General features: G+C 46.9%; 1 protein-coding gene across 1 annotated transcript in view; it reads left to right on the plus strand.

Annotated features, from left to right (window-relative positions):
* Nucleotides 1–11526, plus strand: part of LOC144125324 (guanine nucleotide exchange factor DBS-like) — a 216447-nt gene that overhangs the window by 49676 nt on the left and 155245 nt on the right. Inside the window, exon 2 of the mRNA XM_077658599.1 lies at nt 1913–2346. Within this exon, the coding sequence (XP_077514725.1) occupies nt 1962–2346 (385 nt within the window). The 5' untranslated portion in view covers nt 1913–1961. The remainder of the gene's footprint in view (nt 1–1912; nt 2347–11526) is intronic.

Raw genomic sequence — 11526 nt, forward strand, 5'->3', positions numbered from 1 at the left:
GCTCGAGTTGAAGTCTGGCCGCTTCTTGCGTTTCTTCTCGGTTCACTCACTACTAGTACGTCGAAACCTCCCCCAAGGACGTCCTCCGCGTTGAAACTCGAGCAGTTCACTCGAGATTAAACTGCCTCTTCCGAGTGCCAGGTCTCTGCGGTTCATACTTTCTCTTTTTTTTTCGGTTTAGACGTGCCTTTTATGTGAGCCTCTCCATACGCGTCGACTCGTCTGTAAGTCTGGACATCTGTGATTTCGTCCGGATCGTCACAAAACTTCGTCCTTTCGCACCGGAATTTCGCAGGAAGACAGAGTTTTGCTTGCGGCTCATGCCTTAAACGTAATAACAGCGAGATAGAGAGAGCGAGAAAAAAAAACGAAGACAACAGGAAATGATACGTGACCTTCTACGGATTTCTGATGTATGGTAATGAACTGCAGTCTTTTCCTTGTTCACTGCGTTCGACACTGCTTCGCTCCGATAGGTAGTACTTTTTGCTATCTTCAGCCAGAATCTGATGAGAGTTTGAGTCCCGGACAGCCGTTATGGAAGGAAACCCTCGTTTGATCCATTACGACTGGTCTTGTTTGAGTGGGCTCTCTTTCTTGCGTCGCAGTAACTTTGGTGAACGTACAGTGTAAGTGACGGAAAGAAACCGAGACATAGCCAGCAATGGATCAATCGCGATAACGAGGCACACGTGGCGAAGCCATAAATGTCTTTGCGCAAGTATGCCGCTGAACTTTGGCCGCTTTTGGCTAGACGGCGCGCGAATTTGCCGCGCAATCCGCAGCCGGGAAGACGATCATCGGGTCGGCAGAAAGGCGGGAGGAGCATTTCCTGCTCGAACATGCTTCCTGTATTAGTGCCTACTATACGGTACGTACGTTTGCGAAAGAGCTGTATTGCGTATGCCACGTGCCTTCCAAACATGGTGTCTTGAGCACGAACCGTTTTTAGTGCCCATTCTCGTCACTCTCGGTTGAATAGCGTCTCGAAACTCAGGTGTAGCTGATGTCGAAATAAAAGCGATTTTGATGCATTTTATATATTAGACCAAAAATTAAATAATAACGAAGCTTGCGGTGCGCTTCTATCTGAATTTGAACGCACGTCGGTGTGGGGTGGCAGCGTAGCTGAATGCATTTCTTAAGCGTGGCATTGATTACAGTGCAGTGACGTTCTGTGCACGGAGCCGGCCGGATAAACACGTACGCACCGCACGTTTGATACTCGTGAACTAACAGCAGGGAGCTTCAGCGGTTCCCGGGCTTCTCGCACGTGCGCTACAATGTGGACATATCACTCTAGTGCGAGGCTTGCCACAGCTATAGTTTAACTTCATCAGGCTGACCTTACATGTGGACAACTCTTTACATGAACTATGTCAACTATTTAGAAAGCGTTTAGGAAACGACAGCCAATCTGTGCTACGCCACTGCACAGGCGGTGCGTTTAACCGGTATTCGTGGACATGATTTTTATCGGCTAGAGGACAATAGGCGGTTACAATGTAACCGCCCATTATTGATGACGAACTGGATCACGGCATCCACTCTCACGGACTGAACCCGTCAGCAGCATCAGCTTCACCGTCCGAGAGGAGCACTAATGCTAACGCATACTCTACCGCATCAGCCACATTGATCGTCTGTACTTTTTATGGAAGAATTAAAAACAAATTATGGCCTGCCCGCGCCACTAAAGTATAGCGTTCTTGTGGTGTGTGAGCGTGGAGGAAGAGGTAGTCGCACCAACCGCGACGACGCCATGAATTCGCCGAACGTGCCATATACGGCTGTCGCTGGAAAACCAGTTTTAAGTTGCGTTCAGTGCGTTGTCGCGGCTGTATTTTGCGTGAAATTCGGTGACCTCGGCATTAATGCTTTCGCGTCCCAACCCGCGAATCCTTCGGCGCAGGTGCAGCGGGCATGGCGTGAGGTGCGGGCGAGGGTGCGTCGTCGTCCCGATGGAGTCCCTGCGGCTGCAGGGGCAGCGCTGGAAGTCGGCGCTGCCGCTGCTGTCGTCGTCGCGCAGCTCGCTGCACGGCGCCGACCTGTGCTCGCCCTTCGAGTCCCTGGTCGGCAGCCTGCGCAAGAACGGCGCCGTCTTCCTCAGCAGTCTCAGCGTGGCCGACGACGCCCGTTGCGCTGCAGCGCCCCCTGCCGCAGCGGGACACGACTACTGCTACTCGCCACGCCGCCAGGCAGCCACTCCGGTGCACCTCCAGCAGCAGCCCCATGGCGCCGCCGGATACCACCACCAGGCGTCGCAGCAGCAGGGAGCCTCGTCGTCGCCCACGTCGTCCTCGTTCGAGTCCTGCGATGGGGACCTGGGCTTTGACAGCGACAACGGTGAGCCCGCAGTACACTAGCTGTTCCTTTGAGAGCACTTTCTTTTGTTTTTCTTTTGTTGCACGATTATTATTTTTCATTGTAAAGCTTACGTAGCCAGGACCCCCCTAGATGTCGTGGCAGTTGTATGCGCGAAATGACGTCACCGCATAGTGAGGTCACGTGACCCACTTTCGTCGGCCGTATGATGCCCAGGATGACGTGATCCATTTAATCTGGTCACATGGTGAGTCGCATCTGATACGTTTTGCTATAAATTCAGTCCGCGCTGCAGTATGAGTTCATTAGTGGGGCAAAAAAAAAAAATCAGCTGCTTCCAGCACTTGCTTGCGTTCGATTTGAGAATCGTAATATTTTTTTTTTTCGACGCAGTTATGCTCTCTCGCATTTCCGTGGTTTGGTAGCACCGCAACCCAGAGAGCCTCAGTTTTGTTACTTGAGGCAGCTAGTATGAAGAGGGAGCGAAAGAAATAAAAATAACACTGACCAAAGCTGAACTCGGGTGAGCTGCTAGGCATAGCAAATGGAAGAAAATTGAGGGAAAAAAAACAAACGAAATCACAAATCGGGACAGGAAAGGGGAGATAATAAGCAGAAGAAGGCTTCCTCCTTCATTTCCCACTTAGCTTTCTTTCGATCGGCCCCGACTGCCGGCTCGGCGGCGTCACTCAGTGCTCGAACCGCTCAGGGCTTCGTCGTCGCCAGCGTCAGTGGCGCCGTTCTCCCCGTTACGCCGCGGCAACGAGCCAAAGTCTCCATAGTGCACGACACCGCTACCGTTTTCCTTCCCCTCTCACCCCTCGCTCTTCCTTCCTTCCTCGCACCACAAAACCGCAAAACCGTGGCGCTGTCGAGTACTCGTGGTGTGCGTGTGTATGGGGCAGCGCATCTCTTTTTTCCACTCAAAATGTGCTATGGGGTTCTCTGTTGTACCCCTGCGGAGTATATCTCGGTTTCTCTCTCTCTTTTTTCCCCCTGTGCCCCCTTTTCCCTAATTCCTTCAAAAGTAACAGTCGTTCGTCGGCGCCGCCGTATCCGTGTTCTCCGCTGCGCCAACGGGAACGAGGACGGCGCTTTTGAAAAGGCATTGATTCGTGGCTCGCTTGCTGGCGGCGCCGGCGGAGAGCCATTTCGAAGGCCCTCTGGTCCCTTCCCAGCCCTCGCAGTTCCTTCCGTTCTTTTCTCCCTCTCTTCTCCTCTCTCTCTCTTCTCTTTTTCCGATTCGAGCCCCCTACTTTTCCTTACCCTTCCCCGATTCACAGCCATCTCCCCATTTCCCTCGCAATTCCCCGCTAGCTGCATTTTCTTACGCGCCTTCTCTTTACAGGGTAGGGGTGGTCGACCTAGTTGTGCCTCGCGTGCGGTCGTCACTTCGGCGCCCTTTTCTGCCGTCCGATGCCGCTCGTTCGTATTGCTTCCCTCGCCCTCACTCCGGACCATTTTTCCCGATTTTCGCCCCTTCCTTTTCTTCCGCTCATTTCATTCTCGCCAAATGTCGATTTCTTCAAAGTTACAAATTGCCGCGTTGTATTATTAAACGTCCTTGTGCACTCTGCGTGCGGCCGCTCTTTCGCCCCTTATTTGTCTCACGCATCCTTGTTTTTTTTTTGTTTTTCTTTCGTAAGCCATAATTTAAATTGCCCGCTTCGATGGTGTGCGCCGTGCGCAATTCAATATAGAGGGGACGAGGAGGAAAAAAATGAATTGATCAAGGAATAATATGCAAGGGGATATCGCGCCTCCTTTTCCGTGTTTCTGCTTTTCCCGGGATCTCGAGACGCCATGTTATTGAGGAAAGCGGCCTTGCGGGGAACGCAGCGGTGGACGTTCCTGGCGGCGTTCATTTTTATTCATTTGCAAATACAAGTAGCAAGAAGCACTGTGAGCGAGACAAAGATCTGAGCGGACCGGGAGAGGATTTACGAGCATCTGGTGGAGGGCGCGGTTGAAGAGATAGACGGGGGAGCGGAGTTGTTTGCAGTCTGCATTTTCTAACTTTTTTCGTTCAGAAAATTGATTCGTATGTCGCTTCTTTTTTTTTCTATCTCTCTCGTCTTTTTTTGCGTCGCTGTAAAGGCGCTACACGATCTAGCTTTGTCTTCTCACTTAGGTTTACGAAACCGCGGCGAGGTCGAGAGGTTTGCAGCAGACTGATAGCAAAACAGTAGGGTGAGCTATCTGTAATGCGGTTTGTGATGAATGCGTTGGTGTGGCCGGCACATGCATTGGAGTCAATCCACGGGGAATGGTGCTCCTAGGTCGTCTTTTTTTTGTGCAGCTTTTTTTTGTTTCCATTCTTAGAACTCTCTCCACTTTTACCTGAGCTGCGAATTAAAAGCCAATGAAATGTTTTAGATGTTCTGTTTTTTTTCCTATGCAAATTTTATTTTCTGTTGTAGTGCAGTCAGTCACAAGGCGCCTTCAACTTTTAGTGACAACCCCAGTTCGTATTTTTTCGCTGACTGTCGCCTAGAACGCTTGTCACCTGCGTGAAGTAAATGCATTGCCGATGAGTGAGGTACCCGATGTCCATGCCGTCGGATAGAGTTCTTTTAAAGGAATATTTTTGCACAGAACCGGCTTCTTTTCGTCTCATCGCGCTGTCCCTACCACTGAGGCATTATTAGTTCGAGCAAACCTTTGTCAAAGTCAAAGCATTACTTATTTTCAGATGTACAAGGCAGTACATAACAAAATATTTGAACCGATAGCCGTGTGGCTATACAATATACAAGCGAACTTTGTTCTTTTGCTAACATAGGTATGATTTGTGAGCTTCTACTGGCATCATTACTGTCAATCTTGCGTTGAAAAAAAAATAACCGAGCATTTCATAGAGTTTTCAGCCTATTAAAATCAGTTGACTTCCTCAATCTCCAAACTGCAGTGCCTCCGTTTCTCAGAGTCGGTTTCGCAATCCGCGGACCCCGATAAAAACTGATTGAATCGCTTAGAAAACGCGCCGAGGCTGTTCCCGGAGTCGCTCTAATTAGCGAGTTCCCTCGCTCCTTTCAAAGCGGCGTCGGTACAAAGTGCATCGTGAATATGCATGAGCAGAGACGTAGCGCCACGTCTTCCTGCGCTTTGATGGCGGCGGGGTCGAGCTGAGCGTGATCCGACATACCGCCCGCCCCTACAGTACTCGCCTGCAGCCCGGGCGTTCCATGATGATGTATTCAAAATCAATGCTTGTTAGCATTCCGAAACGCTTCGCTTCGACCAACGCCTCGCCTGGGAACAAACGGCTGGATGAACAAAAAATCGCCGCGTAAGCTCAGCCAACCTAATGCAGCGTAGGCAGTGAAACAAGAAAGGCCGTCTATGTTTTCGCCTACGAGGACAAAGATTGAAAGCAAAAAGGGGAAGGGAAAATCAGCGCGCACGGAGTTTGCGAGCGAGAGTGTAAGACAAAATAAATGGAAACACTCCTTCTATCTGCTTGCATTTTTATTCTTTCTTTCAGTCCTGTTTCTCCTTCTGGTATTGATAGACGCCTTCGCATTCACCGCTGCCTTCAGTGCAACGGTAAACAATACGCGAGGGCGCCCGTGCGCGCGTGAACGTTGATTTCTCGCTGGCAGCCTGTTTTTCGTTTGTTGTCGTTGCATGATACGTTTGCTTTTGCCTTGGTCTTTATTATTCTTAGCTGGGAGGGGGGCCGAGAAGCAACGCGCTAGACGCAAATATTGTTTCGCCCTTGTGTGCGCAGCTGCCGTTGCGAGCAAGAGCGGCAGAAGAGGGAGAGAAATGGGCGTTTTTATTCGGCCGTGATCACAAAACTGATGATGAAAACGTTTCCGTTATTGCGGCTGCTTTCAATTTGTTTCTCTCAGAATACCTGTGCTTTCTTTGCGCGTGTTTGCTACCAATGTTTATTTTATATGGTGCAATCGGGGCGTTAAAGTGGTGGTGAATTTGAATGAACGAAATAATTCGCGCCTGGGAATCGCAGCGGTTTCTGCTGTAAAATATATCGGGTAAGAGCAGATTACTTTGGAAGAAAATATGTACATGAAGAGATAAAAGCAAGCAGAAGCTACGAAGAAGAGAGTGAATGCAAAAAAAAAACAAAAAATAAAGAAGGGAGTCGTCCATTTATCTCCCTTTCGAAGTTGCGCCCCCCCCCCCCCCCCTAACTAACCTATAAGTGAATTTTCATGGAAGTAAAAGTCTTAGTGGCTGCGCTGATTGTGCGATGTTTCACATTATTCTAAAAGCACAGCTGCCCTGCAGTATGCCGTGAAAGATTAAAAACAAATCGAAATATCACGAGAATTCCAGAATTCTTGTTACCAACGGCTTTCTCTTGGAGCGGGCAATTCCCGCTAATATTGCTCTGAAGGAAGAACAATGTTATTGCGGCCACCTCATGCTGCGGCATATTTTTGTCGCGAATCTGCTTTATCCTGGATTTTAAGTTCCATAGTTAGGAGTAATGAGGCAGAAGGTTGTTCACCCCCGTAAATAAACGACATAATTGAAGAAAATACTGAAAATAGCCTATGTACTTGTCAACGTAATTATGAGTACCGTTGATATTAGAGCAAGCATACATTGTCTTCTGTATAACATTATTTAATAAACGCCGCTGAATGTTCGAAGAGAAGTCCCGCTTATTTCAATGCCTCCTTGCTTCTTCGGGAAGACAGGTTAAGAGTAGTCATGAATCCTTCAAGTGGGTTGCATATTGCCACACTACTGACTCCTATAGTGGCGCCGTATAGCGGCTAAACTGTATTACCTGGCAGTTGGCAAGCCTTGAGCCATGTCGGGGCTTGGTGCCTCCCCGTATTCGTCTCTCGCGCTGCCTACTGCCTTGCGCGTTCCAACAGCGTTTTGCACGTACAAGTAAACGACCCCTGCGTACGTCAACCGTTTCTTGGTGACAATATACTCTACAAGGAAGTCGTGCAGCTCGCTGCGATCACAAAGCCGCCCCATAAGACAGCAGTCCAGTAGCTTTTTACTGCCCTTCCAAAACATCACGAAGCAGAAGAAAAATCTATATGACACAATTTCGAGGCGCATACGTAACTGGCGACATCAGCCGACCCAGAGCTTCCTGCGCCCGCGAAAGTCTCTAAATGTTATTGCATTATGGTGTACATGCTATGTTGCACGTTATCTGTTATAAGTTATGCATACTGGTTAAAGAGTTCCTGATGTAGATGGGTGTTAAATGCAACGAATGCATGTACCCGTCTGTAGGTTGTGCCTGGCCAAATACGGCAAATAAGAGAGGATTAGCCATGGCTTCATCTGATTAGCCGCGGCGTCATGGAAATCGGTCGACGCCAATGGTTCAAGGGCATACTTTGAGGGGAATATGCCGCTGCGTCCTTGAATTAAATGCGGCTATAGCAAGATTCGCAGTCTTCTTTAAGAAAAAGCTAGTGGTCAAAACGGCGGTAGTTGTTCAGTAATGCTTGACAGTGTCATTTGCAGAGGAGCTATGCGGATTATTAGATCCTGGTGTGATTTTTGTACCATAGTTAGCCAAATGTAGCGTTTTGAGGAAACAACGTTGACTGTTTTGAGTGCCTTGATTACTAATAAACGAATTTGACCGTTACTTCGCGTATTTTTGCCTCAGTTTTCTTTAAATTCCTCTCCCTTACCCAAGAGCAAGAGATGCACGACAAAAACTAAATAATCCTTATGAACGCTCATCTATAGTGTTTGTTTAGTGCGGTTTAAACTGGCTAAGCTTGCCAGTCTAATGGAATTACCTGATAAAATATGGCTACGTTGCAAAAGGTAGAACAGCGTATGTACAGTATCTTACTCCGAAAACCTTTCGGTAACATGCCTCACTTTCTTGCGGCGGTGTTCATAATGTCATCTTGTAAAAGCAAAAAAGTCCTTTTATTTATAAAATAATGCATCACAACTGCGCAGAAATTTTGGGGCGCGGTAAAAATACCTTAACACTTCTTCTAAAGGCCCAGGCTTTACGATCTCTCACCCTCAAGGCGCTAAGTGATAGCAATATCATTTGAAAAGGGATGGGCGATCCAAAAAATATCGACCGTGCTTTCTTGAGCCTCCAGAAGAAAACACGCCAAAAAAAAGAGTAACAAAGGAACAAGCCAGATTTCTCGGCTTGTTCCGCACGAGCCACGTTTCTATTTTTGTCTTGTTGCAGCCAATCTATCACTCGGCGACAGCCTGGTAAGTCGGCTTCTTTCCAGAACGATGGCGCCAGCGGCGGTGCACGCTTTACAGGAATAAGTCTTGCTTAGACTCGTGCTTGCTTTTTCTTCGTCCTTTCTGGGCCCGTTCCGTCTTTATCCGCATATAGCTTGCACAGGAGAAGCGGCTCTGATAATCGTTTTGACGGCCTAGTATATTTGCCATGCTCGTTGCGCAAGAGCTGCTATTGTGATTATCATAGCATTTATGCATCACTGTAGTCATCGCACTACTGCGTTCTCATCGCAGACATTATTCGTTTTCCTATCCAGCTGCAGATGTTTAGGGATTTTATCAGTAGCCATCATCAGAAATAATGTGAATGAGCGAATGACAAGCGTAGAGAACAGAGAATTGATGGTCTGAATGAATGATGTAGATACAGTGCATGCTGGCACAAGTCAGTAACTTGAAGAAAAGGTACAAGTGAAGCTGATAAGGGTAGGGACATGATGGGCTCGTTATAACAAACATTTGAAGCAAGCCATCAGCAACCGCAACCACATAAATCAGTGTGGAATGTTTGCTTTTTTTTTAGTTTGGTGCATTTATTAGCGTAATAATTGTTTACCTAAAATATAATTGATTAGAAAGTCAAAGACAAAGGGAAGATTATGGGGGAGATGGGGGTTACGTAAAAATTAGTCGCTGTTTCTGAAAAAGACAGAAGACAAGTGTAAGTGAGGAAACGCCTCTTCAAACGGCTGGAACTTCATAAGAAGCCAATCGCGCCCAGTGCTTAGAGAAATTACCTAAGGCGTTGACCGCTTCCCGCTCTGCTTTTGAGGATGTTTATCTTGCTCGAAATATGACCTAACTCAAGGACTATGAACTGGTGCTGCAGCTAATTATGACGACATTGCTCATGAATTTTCGGGCTTCTTCAGCAATAAAAAAACGTACAGTGATGAAACTGTTGATTTTTCATCTCTGTGACTGATGTTTAATAACTCCAACGTTCAAAGGTGAAGCGTGACTCGCTGCCATGCAAAATCACCTGTAATGCTTCCTGGCGTTTGGAGCAGTAATTTTAAGTGCCAATAGCATTGCTACGAATAAACGAACAGTTTTAGGCTTTTTGGACCACAGTGAAAAAATAGCTTATTTTATCTGCAATAAAATTATCACGGTGGCTGTAAATAATACTTTCAAAGCCTCCTAAAGCATATTCAGTCACTAAAGCCCGTGTTCGTGTTCTTGTAAATCTACATGCACAGTTTGGCTACTAGCTGGACATCGCTAATGAGGGACAGCAAGCCTTAGCCATGGTGCAGTAGAATAACCTAGGTTATATCTTATAAGTTTGGGCGTGTAGCTAATTCTTTAAATGTTTAATTTGATGAGAATAACTGTTTAATTCTTGCTATTACTCTATTTCAAAATATCAACATATTCCATTAACTCGTATTCTCGAATTTAATAGTCGCTGTTTTCGGCTTGCTTGCTTCTTTAATAACTTCTGTCCAGTGGTTTTTTGCTGGAACTAGTTCGTGTGCAAGCGCACTCTCGACCTAAAGTGGACAAATCGGTTTAGGTTTATGGGGGTTTAACGTCCCAAAGCGACTCAGGCTATGAGAGACGCCGTAGTGAAGGACTCCGGGAATTTCGACCACCTTGGGTTTTTTAACGTGCACTGACATCGTACAGTACACGGGTCTCTAGAATTTCGCCTCCATCGAAATTCGACCGCCGCGGCCGGGATTGAACCCACGCTTTCGGGCCAGCAGCCGAGCGCCATAACCACCCAGCCACCGCGGCGGCTTAAAGTGGACAAATCGCTCATATAGTGTTCGTGTCCTTTTTTCCTTTCAAGGGGGCTACGGTGGTAAGTTACGTTCTTGTCAATGGCGGCTATTCGCAATGTGCTCAATTTTTTAATGCGAAAGCATTATATGGTCCATTAGCACAAAAGCTAGCCTGTTACGTCCACCATCTATGGCACAAATTTAGGAAAATGCCAGAACGCCGGTGTACGATGTCATAGCACATGTAAGCGAACAAGTATATCCTTGAGTGATGAAACGTAACGTTCTGTGACCTATGAAAATTATGACTCGTAGTCATAGTAATGACTCAAAGTCATTTTGTAGTGTATCATGACTCATCACTTTACTAGCACACTACACTGCATTACACTGCACTACACTGCACTACACTACACTACACTTAAGTACACTCTGAATCGCTTCAGATATAACGATCACTATTCACAATGTCCTTGACATAAAATTCTTCGATATTATTTTCGCTATGTGCCTGTAAACGGCAAGCAGGAAAACACAAGCATCATTTTACATTAGTAAACTGAGTCCGAGTGACAATATCGGTTTTTGCTTGGTGGAGCACTCTACATATTTTTGTGTCGTCAATAAAACGTGCGCGGCGCTACATTAAAATTTTCCTGATATACGTGACTAGCTTTCTCGTCACGCCTGTACTTTTTGCTTAAATTTCACGCTGCTTTGTTGCTTTCTATTTTTTTAGCTTGAAACATAGGCGTTGTAAAAACCGGCCTCCAATAACAGCATTCGCTGCTACTGATACGCACCTTAGAGTCACTTCGTTTTGCGATGCAGTACATCTTACGTTAGGCGTGGTCAGTACAAGCGGTGAAATACGGCACCTGAAGAGCCTCTCGCACATTTAGATTAGACAGGCATCGAAATGGTTTTCTTACGCACGCGTCGTCGTCGTGGAGCCATGACGTCAAGCGTTGAGGGAATAAATAATATATTAAAAAAAGCTAAGAAGATCACGACCAGTTCCAGACCATCGCCGTTATGCGCTGGTTTCGAAGCTCGGTTCCGAGACGTCATTTGCCTATCGTGAAAAAGGAGGTCATGCGTTGTGCTTTTGTGAATGTTTGGGGAGCGTCACTATTAAGCAGAAGTTTCGTTTTTTTTTTGTCTACAGCAGGCTTCCGACTGATCATACGCAAAAATAGTTCAGCCCATACCGTTGCCGTCGTCTCGACATTAGAGGCAAACG

Source organism: Amblyomma americanum, chromosome 3 (genome assembly GCF_052857255.1).
Source record: "Amblyomma americanum isolate KBUSLIRL-KWMA chromosome 3, ASM5285725v1, whole genome shotgun sequence".
In the NCBI taxonomy this organism is placed as follows: domain Eukaryota; kingdom Metazoa; phylum Arthropoda; class Arachnida; order Ixodida; family Ixodidae; genus Amblyomma; species Amblyomma americanum.